The following is a 17,009-nucleotide window of genomic DNA, read 5'->3' on the forward strand; positions in this document are numbered from 1 at the left end:
TATCATTGTTGAAGTGTATAATGATCTCCTGGTTCTGCTCATTTCACTTAGCATCAGTTCATGTAAGTCTTCCAAGCCTCTCTGTATTCATCCTGCTGGTCATTTCTTACAGAACAATAATATTCCATAACATTCATATACCACAATTTACCCAGCCATTCTCCAGTTGATGGGCATCCATTCAATTTCCAGTTTCTAGCCACTACAAACAGGGCTGCCACAAACATTTTGGCACATACAGATCTCTTTCCCTTCTTTAATATTTTTTTGGGATATAAGCCAGAAGTAACACTGATGGATCAAAGGGTATGCACAGAATTTTTGGCATAATTCTAGATTGCTCTCCAGAATGGTTGGATTCATTCACAACTCCACCAACAATGCATCAGTGTCCCAGTTTTCCCGCATCCCCTCCAACATTCATCATTATTTTTTCCTGTCATCTTAGTCAATCTGACAGGTGTATAGTGGTATCTCAGAGTTGTCTTAATTTACATTTCTCTGATCAATAGTGATTTGGAACACTCTTTCATATGAGTAGTAATAGTTTCAATTTCATCATCAAATTGTCGGTTCATATCCTTTAACCATTTATCAATTGGAGAATGGCTTGATTTCTTATAAATTTGAGTCAAGTTCTCTATATATTTTGGAAATGAGGCCTTTATCAGAACCTTTAACTGTGAAGATGTTTTCCCAGTTTGTTGCTTCCCTTCTAATCTTGTTTGCATTAGTTTTGTTTGTACAAAGGCTTTTTAATTTGATATAATCAAAATTTTCTATTTTGTGATCAGTAATGGTCTCTAGTTCATCTTTGGTCACAAATTTCTTTCTCCTCCACAAGTCTGAGAGATAAACTATCCTATGTTCCTCTAATTTATTTATAATCTCGTTCTTTATCCCTAGGTTATGGACCCATTTTGATCTTATCTTGGTATATGGTGTTAAGTGTGGGTCCATGCCTAATTTCTGCCATACTAATTTCCAGTTATCCCAGCAGTTTTTATCAAATAATGAATTCTTATCCCAAAAGTTAGGATCTTTGGGTTTGTCAAACACTAGATTGCTATAGTTAACTATTCTGTCTTGTGAACCTAACCTTTTCCACTGATCAACTAATCTATTTCTTAGCCAATACCAAATGGTTTTGGTGACTGCTGCTTTATAATATAATTTTAGATCAGGTACAGCTAGGCCACCTTCATTTGATTTTTTTTCACTAATTCCCTTGAGATTCTCGACTTTTTATTGTTCCATATGAATTTTGTTGTTATTTTTCCTAGATCATTAAAATATTTTCTTGGAAGTCTGGTATAGCACTAAATAAATAGATTAGTTTAGGGAGTATTGTCATCTTTATTATATTCGCTCGGCCTATCCAAGAGCACTTAATATTTTTCCAATTATTTAAGTCTGATTTTATTTGTGTGGAAAGTTTTTTGTAATTTTGCTCATATAATTCCTGATTTTCCTTTGGTAGATAGATTCCCAAATATTTTATGCTATCAACAGTTATTTTGAATGGAATTTCTCTTTGTATCTCTTGCTGTTGGATTTTGTTGGTGATGAATAAAAATGCTGAGGATTTATGGGGATTTATTTTGTATCCAGCTACTTTGCTAAAATTATGAATTATTTCTAATAGCTTTTTAGTAGAATCTCTGGGGTTCTCTATATACCCTTCTTTGAAAAAAAGGCAACACTCCTATCATAGTTTAAGGATCTTGTGTGATGAGTAATTTAGTTCCTTTATATAAATGAAGACTACTTAAAGGAATCTTTTTCAAAGAAGTTCCATTTTAACATCCTCCTTCCAACCACTAAATAAAAAAAAAATCATTAGCATAGGCATAAGTAACAGATGGGTCCTGATTAGTTAGAATAATAAATCTTCTGAAGTGGTCAGATTACTTGAATTCATACTGTATATTCTATTGAGCTGGAAATGATGATCAAAATGTATATAATTATGATTTCAAGTAATGTGGATTCAATTACAGATTTTTCCTATCACTTTTTAAAATAAATTATTACTTTTAATGGAAAAATGTTCTTTTTTCCCTATAAAATTTCATAGTAGGGATGTGGTGGTAATCTATCTTGACAAGAAAATATTTTAGGATTTTTTCCATATTTAATCATCAAAACCTAAATGATATAATTATTAACATTTAATAATTTTCTTTTTGTTTCTGAGAACTAAGCAGATTTGTGCAATGAAGAACTTCGTTGATGAAGAAGCAGGCACATCAAGAATCAGGAAAGATGGCATTAGAAAACTTCTCACTGGAGTGCATTTATTTTATTCTCCAAAATGTATGGCAAGTGTAATAAGTACAAAAGGACTTAATTGTTAAGTACAATTTTAGCAACCATACATTTTTTCATTAAACCTAGAAATTGACATCATCCATTTTTTTTTTGAATTATAAAGAAGCAAAGTTGAAAGTTTAAGAAGTCAATAGTATAGGAATTCATTTTGCTACATTTTAGTAATATGCTTCAATATAATCACATTCAATTCTTTAAATAATATGTTAAGAATAAAGTGTTATTTTAATTTAGTATTACTGAACCTCTATTTTTTTTTTTAAATTAAACCTTTTTATTTACAGTATGTGTGGACAATTCTTTAACATTAGTCCTTGCAAAACTTTGTGTTCCAATATCCTCTTCTTTTCCCCATGCCCTCCCCTACCAAGTAGTCCAAGATAGCAAGTAGTCCAATATATGTTAAACATGATAGAAATATATGCATACATATTTGTATAATTATCGTGCCACACAAGAAAAATCAAATCAAACCAGTTAAAAAAAGAGAGAAAGCAAAATAAAATGCAAGCAAACAACAACAAAAAGAGTAAAAATACTATGTTATGAACCACACTCAGGTCCCACAGGCGTCTCTCTGGGTGTAGATGGTTCTTTTCATCAGTGAACAACTGGAACTGGTTTGAATCATCTCATTGATGAAGAGAGCCATGTCCATCAGAGTTATCATCATATAATCTTATTGTTGCCGTGTATGATGATCTCCTAGTTCTGCTCACTTCACTTAGCATCAGTTCATGTAAGTCTCTCCAGGCCTCTGTATTCATCCTGCTGATTGTTTCTTATAGAACAATAACATCTCATAACATTTATATACCATAAGTTATTTAGCTATTCTCCAACTGATGAACATCCCCTCAGTTTCCAGTTTCTAGCCATTACAAAAATGACTGCCAAAAACATTTTTGCACAGATGGGTCCCTTTCCCTCCTTTAAGATCTCTCTAGGCTATAAGCCCAGTAGAAACACTGCTGGATCAAAGGGTATGCACAGTTTGATAACTTTTTGAGCATAGTTCCAAATCACTCTCCAGAATGGCTGGATGTATTTACAATTCCACCAACAATGTATCAGTGTTCTAGTTTTCCCACATCCCCTCCAACATTCATCATTATCTTTTCCTGTCATCTTAGCCAATCTGAGAGGTATGTAGTGGTATCTCAGAGTTGTCTTAGTTTGCATTTCTCTGATCAATGTAAAGGGCAGGAACTTTGGAGAAATATACTTAAGGGTCAGTATGATTTATTTAAACAAGGTGTTAACTCAGTGGAATTGATAAGACAATGATTATCTAGTTTAGCGTGTGAGTTCTCTAGTTCAGTATGATTGATTTAATCTTACAACAAATAATGGTTCCCTAGTGATATAATGATTGGTTTATACTCAGTATACTGTAATGATGTAGTTGTAATAGAGTATATAAGCTGAAGCTCAAACACTTGGACTGGGAGAGACATTTCATCTTCATCAGCCTGGTGGTGGCTCTCCTGTTTCCCTCACTGAGACCAGAAAGCTAGCTTGGGCCCTAGGCAAGGAGACAGACTGTGAAGGAGACAATAAAGACTTTTGGACTTTATCCCTGGCTATTCTTGTGGTGATTATTCTGCTGAAACAGAGGCTGGTTCCAAGACCTCCAGAAAGCTAAACCAGAACCTTACAGATCAGTAGGGATTTAGAGCACTTTTTCTCTATTATTGATCTTAATTTTTTAAGAATAAGGGAAGAGGCTTTCTTGAAGTCCCCCAAACTGACTGCTTTAGTAATACTTTTCAAGTTTCTATGATAACAAAAGCAAGGAAGGTAATATTTTGTTTCTATTTAATCTTTCATCCAGGAATTTCAGAACACTTCAAAAACCATCTAGTTTTAAGAAAAATTTTCTTAATTTCATACATAAAAACTATGCATTATAAATTCTAATTTTCCTGAAGACACAAGTGAATTAGTAGCTAAGCCAACTTTTCATTACTTTACCTTTCTTGCAGCTTAGACATATTATATGATGACGGTAAAAACAAAAACAGTGTTCATATTTAATTTTTAACCCCAAATGATTTAGTAAATGGGTTGATTCATGAGTCTAGTTTTCCCAAAAAAAAGTGTTAAATATTGTGAATAAAAACAATTAGACAAACATACAAAGTAAGTATATTTCATTCCTTTACAGGTAGGGTAGTTATATAAAGGGGAAAAAAGTATTGGAAGTGGAGTTAAGAGACCTCTGGTCAAATCTCATGGGGCTTTGCCATTTTATACCTGGATAATCTCCCTCCTTTCTACTTTTATCTTAATAGTGTAATGATTTTTGGATTAAATAAGTTTTAAGGTACCCTCCTTACTCTAGATCTGGGATCCTGGATCTAGCTGTTCAACCTGGAAAAAAAAATGGGAGGAGGAATCATCTTCTCTCTCCCCAACAAAATATTCATTAATTTTCATACAAGTTTTGTGTCCTAATTTGCTGTTTCATCTTAAGATATTAAGTGAAGGAGTGCTGTGTCAATAAAAGTTGTACTGAAGTATTTAGCATATCATGGTGCCTGGATTCAAGTTTCACAAATAAGGTATTATTTGTTAACTGATGTTAGGGGGAAAGAAGTTAAAAAAAAAAACAAGCAGGAAAAGATACTAAATATACTTCATGTCTCCTCCTTTTTTATCTTACTCATTACCTCTCCCACTTTAGATATCATATCTAACTCACAGGGAGTTTGTCTAGTAGGAAAACACAAACTATAAGATAAGACAACTATAATACAAAATATAACACAAGCACATTATAGAGTTGCAAAAAAAAAAATAAATCTGAATTGGGCTTTAAATTCTAGATAGGAATTTGAGATGAGCAGAGGGTTAAGGGCATGTTGATGTTCCTCATAATGCATCCCAAGGCAATCTTAGTCAGAGGAAGCATAGTTGTTGAAGCATTAACTCCAGCTTTGCCCTGAGGCCCTTCCTCAATTAGTGCTGCCCAGGTAGACTTTGAGAAGAATCTGGAAGTGGATCCCAAAGATAGTCAGGTAAATGTCTATTTGGGTAGTTTTGAAAATTGGGAAGATGTAACATCATGACTTTCAAATATATAATAATGTATAAGTAAAATTTACCTCTGTCATTAACTCCAATGGTGCAACGTTTTTCCCAACAAATTTATCATGGTGTTTTTCATCATCAATTGTAGTTTCTAATAATTTGTCATCAGAACTTTGTGAGGAGTCATCATTATTTTTTGCATCTACTGTATCTTGACCTATATTTCAAGCAAAACACAGAATGAATAAGCTTTAAACGATCAGCCTCCAAAAAGTAAGAAATCCAAAGATGCTGTTCCCTACTTGTGATACACAACAATATAATCTGGAACTGATTTTGCCCTCTGGCTTTCTGTTTTAGAGCATATCCTTTCAAAGCCAACGATAAATTGATCTTATTTTTAGATATCCCTATAGTCAATTATTTCCCATTCACCACATGGTAAACTAAACAGAAGTGGTCTCAGTAAGTTCCACAGCCTCCCCAGGATACTTTCCTAACTCTTTCTCCTCCGATATCCCAGATGCAGGTTATCACATCTCCTTTTCTATGGAGAGAGATACCATGTGAGGTACTCCCTACTAACCAGATTCTCATGGCACTTTTTTTTTAAAAGGCAGAATTGCTATACAACTGGGAAAAAAACAAAACAAAACATCAGCTTAGCAGTTGAGTATACAGCAGTGTGGAAGAATGCCAGCAGCATCAGATTTATGGTCAGACAGTCTAGGATGGTTCAATCAATCAATTGATCACCAAGCATTTATCAAGTGCTTACTCTTTGGCAGGCACTCTAACTTAGTGATGTCATTTTGGACCTTCAAGAATGAAGAACACCAACCAATAGCCCCACTATTGAGATAATTAATAAAGCGTAAGATTGGAAGGTCAAGAAATGGTGAAACAATGGTTCCTTCAATCCTTGAAACCTGAGAGAAAAATGCTAAAAGAACTTTGAATTAAGGGAAGGAGTAGAAATAAACAGTAATTTGAATATTAGCGAAGAGAAATTAATATGACTTTTACAAAAAGTGGGTTTGAGATCAAAGTCATGGATGTATTTATGTATATTTCAATAATTGTGTATTTTTAAAAAATAAAGACAAATATAAAATTCTACTTACATGAGATTCTGGAAGTGCTAGGCTCTGCTTTTGTGGAAGTAACCTTAGAAGTTTCTAAATTGGACCAGTACAATACTCACCTGTATCTTCAGGGCTATGACAGCGTGCAGCATCCTGGGAGGTGGTTTCAGTGGGAACAGAATAACTCGGAGTTGGTCTATCTAGATAAATACAGAAAAACATATTTTTAAGAATGAAGCAAATGAAGAAAATCAGGAAGTTTAAAAGTATTAGGAAAACACATGAGACCACCACTAAAGCTGCTGGGGAGCAAAACACATGCAAAAAACTAAGTATTAAAAAAAAAAAAAACACTCAACATGTGGAGAGGTGTGGGGTTGATGACCAGGCTTACCTGTTTCATCTCTCTGAGGCTCCACTGGCCTAAGTATGTTGGGATTCATTGGGGCAATACCTTGATTTAATCAGCCCCTTCTTCTTGAGGACTGACTCTCTGGCTTTACCCAACTTTACAACTGACATCACACAAGAGCTCATAATGGGGGATGAAAAGATGAATAATGTTGAACGAGCCTGAGTTGTAAACAGAAACCAGGGGATCCCCAATCTGGAAAGGAAGTTTTTCTCCTCTCATAACTAAAGATGCTACTACATTTCTCATATGTAAATAGACCTTTTAAAAGACTAGAAATTAGCTCTAAATAAAATTAGTTATTTTTAGATCCTTTACATTGCTATATGGTATAATATGCATTATAAAGTACATAATGGCCTATCATGAATTATTTAATCCAGCTATTTTAATTCCCTATTCAGTACCTATAGTTGTCATCGGGATAGAGTATACATAAATTTATTATGGAAGTCAGCTTCAAAAAAGGCTCATATAAATTAATGAATATAAACCTTTCTAATACCAATAACAATAGCTTGTCATTTATATAGCTATTTTAAAGTATGCAAAGCACTTTTATGTATATTATCTCATTTGATCCTAACAACAATTCTGTGAGGTAAGTGCTTTTAAGGGCAATTAGGTGTTGGGGTGGATAGAATGCCAGGCCTGGAGTCAGGAACACTCATTTTTCTGAGTTCAAATCCCAACGTGGACACTTATTAGGTGAATGACCCTGGGCCACTTACTTAATCCTTAACTCTATGTCTTAATTTCTTCATCTGTAAAATGAACTAGATAAGTAAACAGCAAATCACTACAGTATCTTTGCTAAGAAAACCCCAAATGGGGTTACAAAAAGTCAGACATGACTAAAAGCCACAAAAAATGGTGCTTTTATGATTCCCATTTTACAGATAAGGATACCATGGCTTATGGGGATAATATGGCTTGCACAGGGTCACACAGTTTATGTTTGGGGCAGTATTCAAATGCAATTATCTTTCTACTCTGGTACACTATCCACTGTATCACTTTGATGTCTGGTATATAAATAATAAAATCATTACGGAGGTAAGTCTCAAAAAGGCTTATGTAATTTCAGGAATGGGGAACAATGGGATATATAGTGTACAGAGCTGGTCCCAGAATCAGTTAAGCCTGGGTTCTAAGACTGGCAGTATGATCCTAGCAAGTTAATGTTTCAGTGCCTAAGGCAACTTTCAAACTCAAGTGCAGAAAAGGGGGCAGTTATTTGTTCTGGCAGAGTTTCCTTCCTAGGAATAGAAATCACAGGCCTGCTCCTTATTTGCCTATCTAGAAAGAATATGTCCCAAGTACAAGATCCCTGAATTCAGGCTTTTCCATTCTGTGATTTTTAGTGATCTATATATGGTACACTCATCATGGATCATTAAGGGAAATCTGAACACTTTATTTTATAGCTATTGTCTTTATAGCTATTATCTTTATCTTTACACCTATTACATATTATAGCCATACTCTTTGAAGTTGATCTCAAGAAAGAAAGCTATATGCCATTCTTTTGATATTCTACAAGATCCCTGAATTCAAGGCTTTCCTTTTCTATTATTTTTAATGATCTAAGGCATACTCATTATGTATCATTAAGGGGAATCTGAACATTTTGCTTTATATCTGTCTCTATAGCCGTACTCTAAGAGGTTGATCTCAAGAGAGAAAGCTATATTCCATTCTCTTGGTATCATAAAAATGGAATTCTAGGTTAGACAAAACATTGGTTTGACCAGCAATGATTTTCATTTTATTGTTCTAGAAAATGTCAGATCTTTTCTTTGCTAATTGAATCATGAATTCACAACTCTTATAATAACTACATTTATTCTAAATTCATTCCCTTTGAATAATTTATTATTATTAAAATAAGATAAAAATGAATGACAAGACTAATTCTGTGTCTACACATTCGATGCTTTGATTCTGACATTATAGACATATGGAGTATTTAGGTAGGAAATCAATCTGAAGGAAAATTTATTGCTCAGTTAAATCAACCAAAATATTTGCTTACTGAATAACTATAAATCAGCCAAATATTTATTAAACAACTACTATGTATAAAGAAGCCAGGTGGCACAGTGGATAGAGCCCTGGGCCTGGGGTCACAAAGTTCTGCATTCAAATCTTGCCTTAGACCTGGATAAGTCACTTAACCCTTTTGACTCAGTTTGCTCATCAAACAAATGAGCTGGAGAAGGAAATGGCAAATCATTCCAGTATCTTTGCCAAGAAAATCCCAGCGTGGCTGAAATAATTGAAGTGCAAAATACTAGAGATAAAGATAAAAATGAAACACTACTTGCCCTCACAGAGCTTACATTCTAACAACAGTATAAACAAAAATGCTAATGTGAAAGGCATTGTAGGATAAATCAGAGGCAGTCTCTAATCTTCAGGAATGGTCAATGTAGTTGGGGGAAACAAGAAGGCATAAGTAAAAATAGGAGAGTAAGTAATAGCAGTGTTAGCCTCCGCATGGTGCTGTTTTGAATTCTGTTTGAATTACTTTGATGCTGCACAATGACTATTACAGTTTTTCACTTGCTGATTTCGTGATCCCTATATGGATGTCTCTAACATCATTCTGGGCAGTCAAGATACTGTGCTTGCCTTAGTAATTTTGATTTTTGAAACTCTTCTCAAACATGTGTTAATGGCTCTGTAATAGGATCAATATCTACTAGGATTCCTGTCATGTAGCCTGGGCTAATTTTTTTTGCTAAAAGTTTCTGAGACTTTCTTGGTTCAGGGAACTAGGATTTGACCTTTGACGTGACTTCTCAGTTGTGTAGGGTATAAAGAGGAGAGTTTCAGGGAGTCAGTAAGCTTTGATGGATGTGCATCTGTCACAAAAATCAACACGTTTCAGGCCATTATGTTTCTATATGGAGGGAATGGGTCTGTATTTACCTGACCCAGTGCAAAAATGAACCTTTTTTGTCAAGTGTTGGATGATCTAAGATGTCTCACTTTATTCCAATCCTGAGCCTGGCTCAGTCTAGGCCACTTAGTATCAGTTAGCAGAACTAAATCAGAATGATCTTGTTTCTAACAAGTGGAGAAAAGGTAATCAGAAGCCATATCCAGGAGTTTTGCCCATCTATGGCTAGGGAGCTTTTGGCTGTCTGCATATGAAAAATTTTCTTAATAAAGACCCAGTGGGATTAGCCTAGTGAGTTCTAAAGGAGGTGAAAGAGGAGGAAAAGAGAATACTAGGTGGGAGCATTGCCTGGCTATTATTAAAAAAATAAAGCTGTTCTCACACCATAAGGAAACAACCACAAACAGAGCATTTCATATTTAAAGCTATTCCTTGAAGAGAGGGACAGCTCATGAGCTTAGGAATAGCACAAATAAAAGAGGCAATGCTAAAGGGGATGGGGATTGTCAGACCATAGGCAGAATGCGTATCTACTACCCAGAAATATTGCTGCGAAATGTGAACCCTGTTGAGATCAAAATTAATAAAGGACAAGAATGGGAGCAAAAATGAGGATGCCTTTTTTATTAAACTCCCTATGTAATATATTAGCATTTTGGGGGCAGATATTGTGTATATTATATTTGTACTGCATTGTTTATCTTATTTATCATTTTTATAATATTTAATACTGACTTTCTGAAATAAAACTTCAATTTTAACACTTCCTTTTCTTTTTTCTCTTCTTTCTATAAAATTGCAACATTTAATTGACAATAAAAATGTATATTAAGATAAAAAATGAAATATTTATGGTTCCTTACTCATTATTATATGCTTATCTTTAAATAATATGTACTTTAATTTTGTTATTATAAAGAGTCAATATGAAATTGATATTACATAATTTTTTTTTCTCTTTTTCTTATTTTCTCATTCCTAGACATATCTAAAATCAAATATGCTGATACATAGGACTACTTAATTTCATAAACAAACTAATGAAAAAATGCTGTATATATGATTTTTTTATCCTTAAGAGCTTATATATTTTAAAATCTGTTGCTCAGATCAGGAAAAAATTTCTTCCATTTAATGGCACTTTCTTTTTAAAATAATACCTTTTAATTTTTCAAAATATATGCAAAGATAGTTTTTAACATTCACCCTTACAAAACCTTGTGTTCCAAATTTTTCTCCATCCCTTCCTACTCACTTCCCCCCCCCCGACAGCAAGTAATCCAATATAAGTTAACCATGTGCAGTTCTTTTAAACGTATTTCCACATTTATCATCCTGAACAAGAAAGATCAGATCAAAAGGGTAAGAAATGAGAAAGAAAAAAACAAGTTAGCAAGCAACAAAAACAGTGAAAATACTAATATTGTGATTCATATCAGTCCCCATAGTTCTCTCTAAGGATGCAGATGGCTTTCTCCATCACAAGTCTGCTGGAATTGGCCTAAATCAACTCATTGTTGAAAAGAGCCATGTCCATTACACTTGATAATCATAAATCTTGTTGCTATGTACAATGTTCTCTTTCTACTCACTTCACTTAGCATTGGTTCATGTAATTCTCTCCAGGACTTTCTGAAATCAACCTGCTGATCATTTCTTATAGAACAGTGATATTCTGTTGCATTCATATACCATAACTTAGTCTAATGTACTTTCAAAAAGAATATTTAAAATAATAAGACAACAGCAGCAATTGCATTTTAAAATTTTACTACTTCTTTAAAAACTGGTTTACTCAATCTTCTTCAGGCATTTAGGAGAGTACTCCTTCATTTCACTAGGATACCATAGATTACTCAGTGAAATCTTCTTATCAGTAATTATGTAGGATATTGTTTCCTATCCCTTTATATCCTATGACATACCAGAATGATAAAAACTTTTATATTTCTCTCCACAGAGAGATACCTCTGAAAAAAAATGAGATACAATTGTAAAGGTAAAATGAATATCCCCCCTTATTCATCACATTAAAATTTCTTTTTTTTAAAATCTTAATAGCCTTTTATTTACAGGTTATATGTATGGGTAACTTTACAGCATTGACAATTGCCAAACCTCTTGTTCCAATTTTTCCCCTCTTTCCCCCCACCCCCTCCCCCAGATGGCAGGATGACCAGTAGATGTTAAATATATTAAAATATAAATTAGATACACAATAAGTCACATTAAAATTTCTAACATCAACTATCCCTTTCTCTCTCCATTCTTAGCACACAGCTTGGATCTAACATTCCTGAGTGGAGTTGGAGAAATATCAATTGTTCATAGGCAGGCAGGGCCAATATAATAAAAATGTCAATTTTATTTTATTTATACATTCAATGCCTTCCCAATTAAATTACCAAAAATTATTTTACTAAATTAGAAAAAAAACAATAAAAAATTCATTTGGAAGAATAAAATGTCAAGAATATCAACGGAACTAAAGAAAAACATGTAAAGGAAGGCGGCTTATCAGTGCCAGATCTTAAACTGTATTAAAAGGTAATAGTTATGAAAACTATCTGGTACTAGCTAAGAAATAGAAAGGTAAATCAGTGGAAAAGAGTAGACATACCATTTACAGCAGCAAATAGATACAGTAACTTTGTATTTGAAAGATATAAAGAGTTAAGTTTTTGGCATAAGAATTCATTATTTGGTTAGTTGTTGGGAAACTGCAAAGCAGTCTGGCAGAAATAGGACATAAACCATTATCTTACACTGTTTAAGTGTAAGATCAAAATGGATACATGACCTAGATATAGAGATATTACCAAAAAACTTGAACAACATGAAGCGTATGATCTAGCAGGCTTATGAATAGGTGAACAATTTATGAACAAACAAGAGATGGAGAGCATTGAGACATGTAAGATGTATAATTTCAACCATATTACAAAGTTTTTATACATCAGAGAAATGCAAATTAAGATAACTCTGAGGTACCACTAAGATGACAGGAAAAGATGAGGAATGTTGGGAAATGTGGGAAAACTGGGACACTGATACATTGTTGGTGGAATTGTGAAGACCCAACCATTCTGGAGAACAATTTGGGACTATGCCCAAAGGGATATCAGGCTGTACATACTTTTGATCCAGCAGTGCCTCTACTGCCTTAGACCTGGGTAAGTCTTTCATTTTATTGTTCTAGAAAATGTCAGATCTTTTCTTTGCTAATCGAATCATGAATTCACAACTCTGATGTATAAAAACTTTGTGGCAGCCCTTTTTGTAGTGGCAAGGAACTGGAAACTGAGTGGATGCCTATCAGCTGGAGAATGGCTGAATAAGTTATGGTATGTGAATGTTATGGAATATTATTATTCTATGAGAAATAATTAGCAGGATGATTTCAGAAAGGCCTGGAGAGACTTACATAACTGATGCTAAGTGAAATGAGTAGAACCAGGAGATCATTGTACACGGCAACAAGACTATACGATGATCAGTTCTGATGGACATGGCTCTCCATCAATGAGATAATTCAAACCAGTTCCAATTGTTTAGTGATGAAGACAGCCATCTACACCGAGAGAGAGGACTTTGGGAACTGAGTGTGGACCACAACATAGTATTTTCATTTTTTTATTGTTGTCTGCTTGAATTGTTTTCTTTCTAATTTTTTAAATTTTATTTTTCTTGTGCAGCAAGACAATTGTGGAAATGTGTATAGAAGAATTGCACATGTTTAACATACATTGGATTACTTGCCATCTAGGGGAGGGAGTGGGGGAAGAGAGAGAGAAAATCATTTGGAACATAAGATTTTCCAAGGGCAAATGTTGAAAACTATGTATATATTTTGAAAATAAAAAGCTTTTAAAAACATGGAAAGACAAAAAATAAGTTTTTGTATAAATACCAAGATCAAAAGAAAAGCAGAAAATTTGGGGAAAACATTTTATGGACATTTTCTCAGATAAATGTCTTATATCTCAAATATACAAAGAACTTTGTCAAATCTATAAGAATATGAGTCATTTCCCAATTGATAAATGGTCAAAGGACATGAATAAGCAATTTTCTGATGAAGAAATCAAAACAAATTATCGTGAAAAATGCTCTAAATCATTACTAACTAGAGAAATGCAATTAAAACCAACCTTGATATGTCATTTTGCAACTATAAGATTGGTTAAAATCATCAAAGGGGAAAGTGACAAATGTTGTAGGTTGGAACAATAATTCTCTGCTGGTAGAACAGTGAACTGATCTAACCATTTTAGGGAGCAACCTGAAATTACACCCAAAGAGTTTACTGAATGAACTGTGTTCTACCCTCTGACCCAGCAATACTACTCCAAAACCTGTTTCCCAAGATGATTAGGGAAAAAGAAAAAGAACCTATATATTCTAAAACATTTATAGCAGCTCTCTTTGTGGTGGCAAAAATCTAAAAATTGTGGAATGCATATCAAGTGGGGAATGGCTTTACAACACAATATAATTGTGCTGAAATACTACTTGCTATTCAAAATAATGAGCTCAAATGATTTTGGAAAAACATGGATAGACTTGCACAAAATAATGAAGAGCAAAATGAGTAAACACAAAGAATATATGAAGGAAGACACTATCTTCATCCAGAGAGAAAATTGATAAACATTAGTATGTATAGAATGGTTTTACATGTGTGTGTATGTATCTGTATCTGTATAGGTGTGTGTATGGTATATGTGTGTGTGTATGTGTGTGTGTATAATGTTAATTATCTCTAGGTGAAGGAGAGTAGGGAAGAAAAAATAAAGTTACATGATAACTGTATTATATATTGAAAAGAAATGGAAAGTAAAACATAATTCATTTGCAGTTTCACATTTAAGTCAATCATCTTTTTTCTGTTCTATGTTATGAGAATGCTTGTTTTATCTTTTAAGTTCAGAATAAATTTTAAAAATAAAAAAGAGACAAAATATGGGCATAGACACAGATATTTTGAGATAGAAGAAGGAAAAATTAACTTCAACAAATACAATAAAGTAGCAAAGCAATTCAGCAAGTATTTATTAATCATCTATGTTCAAGCACTGCACCAGAAGCTACACCTATAAACAAAATAGCTCCTGACTTCAAGAAGTTTACATTCTACTGGATCATTCTAATTCTACTATTAATAACAGTGGTTAGCATTTACTTTTAAATTTTGTTTTTATGAAAATGGTGTCCTAAAACCTCTAATGCAGTGATTAAAGCTTAAAACTGCACTAAAACTTTTGGATACCTTGTATGACAAACACCGTCATTACATCATCTTATTTTTTTAAGTACCTCTGAGGTTCAGAAGTTAAGTGACTTTCTATACTTACACAATTAATAATTGTTGGATGGTGGGATTTGAACCCAGATCATCTTGATTACAAGATAAGTACTGTAACATTATCTCGGAAGTAAAGGTGAAACCATAATTTGAAAGTGAGTTGAATAGGAACTAAAAGTAGGGTTAAGAAGTTACAAAGAAATGTAGATGTAAATGACAGCAGGCTGGAGATCAATAGACCTAAATAAGGGTGGAGAGATTAGTGATAGGATGAAGAGAGAAAAGAAGCCCATTCAGCCCCAATCCCAAATGAAAAGTTGTGGTATTTTTCACTAAAAATCAAAGAATCACAGAATTTTAAAGCTAGACTTCATTCAATGGAAACCAAGAAAAGTGCTCCTGCTCAAAGTTCACAGCCAAGGTCTTTTTTGACTAGTAATAATAGAGAAACAGCTGATGTGATGGATCAGGAGTAACAAACCCAGAACTTTCAAGGGGTATGTAAAATCAGGATAATTTAAAAGATGGATGATGGTAATAAATGTCAAGTATCTATATCTATAAGGAGAAAACGGATGGGGCTCATCTACCATAAAAAGATAGCGCTAAGGATATAAGCCAGTTTTGGGGAAAATATATATATATCTCTACACATATATACATACATACATACATACACACACACACTCACTCACACAGAAACCAATCTAAATTAAGTATCTAACTATAAGTAAATATGTTATATGTGTGTGTGTTCATAACATAGCTAAGATGTTCAGATATACAATTCAGGAAATAAAATTTCCTTTAAACAAAACAGATCTTCATCATCACTACCACCACAGTAGTTGATATATAGCATTGGAAAATGCATACATTGTTATTACTATAAAAAGAATTTGTTGTGTGTTGTCCTAAAATAACCAGGGGAACTAGTTATATAAAATAAGTTCTCTAAGTATATATATACATATATATAGTGACAAGCCCTGAAGCCAAATATCTACTATATAATTAATGGTCAAGAAAATAAGGCAATATGTATACTGGAAAGAGTGCCAGACACTGAATTTGGAATTTAATCAGCACTGGTTTCAAATAACCTCCTCAGTAGACGTGTTTCAAGAAATAAGTTCTTTAACCTTTCTGAGCATCAATTTTCTCATCTGTAAAATTGGCGGAGAGAGTTTTCACATCGCGAACACCGCACAGAAGAAATCATGCACTCAACTCCCTCTACCCACATTGGGATAACAATATCTGCATTTAATTAATAGGATTATTGTAGAATCAAATGAAACCATTTAAACATTATATAAATACCATATTATTCAAATTTCATAATTCAAATAAAATTAGAAGATGAATATATCCATGAAACCTACTTTCCATTAGTCATTACATTAAACATTATCTATTAATACAAGTAAGTCTTCAGTCACAGATTTATGTGTAAATGGATAATTTTTGACACACCTGTAATTGAATAAAAACCATTAGTTGCTTCTTCTCATAAGAAGGAAGATGACCATAATTTATTTTCTGAATTTGTAAATATATCTATTTTCACTACTCTTTGAGGAAATTTTCTTCCTAGATATTAAAGTAAATAATGATGAACAAAATATTTTGTGTTTCTTTTATAAGGACTTACATGGGCAGTAGTTTTTTTTTTTTTTTTTAAGGATAGGAAACTACAGATACAGCATACTCAATATAATACTCTGATGGATTGATGATTTCACTGATATATTACCTTCTCCAGCAGTAAAGATTGAAACGCATCCAGTTTCTACTTAGCCCGCTCTTTTGTACATATTTCCAAAGTCCTTTAAGAAAGCTCCACTCAGTGCATCTGATGGCCTGCCTTCCTTGGGCTTGCTTCATATTCTAGGAATGAAGCTGTAGGCCCATGGGCTATCTACCAATCATCCCTTC

At 33.4% G+C, this 17,009-nt stretch overlaps 1 protein-coding gene across 1 annotated transcript in view; it reads right to left on the reverse strand.

The window, feature by feature from the left end:
- ERICH2 (glutamate rich 2) overlaps positions 1-17,009 on the reverse strand; it is a 118,591-nt gene that overhangs the window by 17,265 nt on the left and 84,317 nt on the right. Inside the window, exons 8-9 of the mRNA XM_051990667.1 lie at positions 6,569-6,649; positions 5,439-5,581 (exon numbers count right to left, since the gene is read on the reverse strand). Of these exons, the coding sequence (XP_051846627.1) occupies positions 5,439-5,581; positions 6,569-6,649 (224 nt within the window). The remainder of the gene's footprint in view (positions 1-5,438; positions 5,582-6,568; positions 6,650-17,009) is intronic.

The sequence above is a fragment of the Antechinus flavipes genome, chromosome 3 (genome assembly GCF_016432865.1).
Source record: "Antechinus flavipes isolate AdamAnt ecotype Samford, QLD, Australia chromosome 3, AdamAnt_v2, whole genome shotgun sequence".
Taxonomy (NCBI): Eukaryota; Metazoa; Chordata; class Mammalia; order Dasyuromorphia; family Dasyuridae; genus Antechinus; species Antechinus flavipes.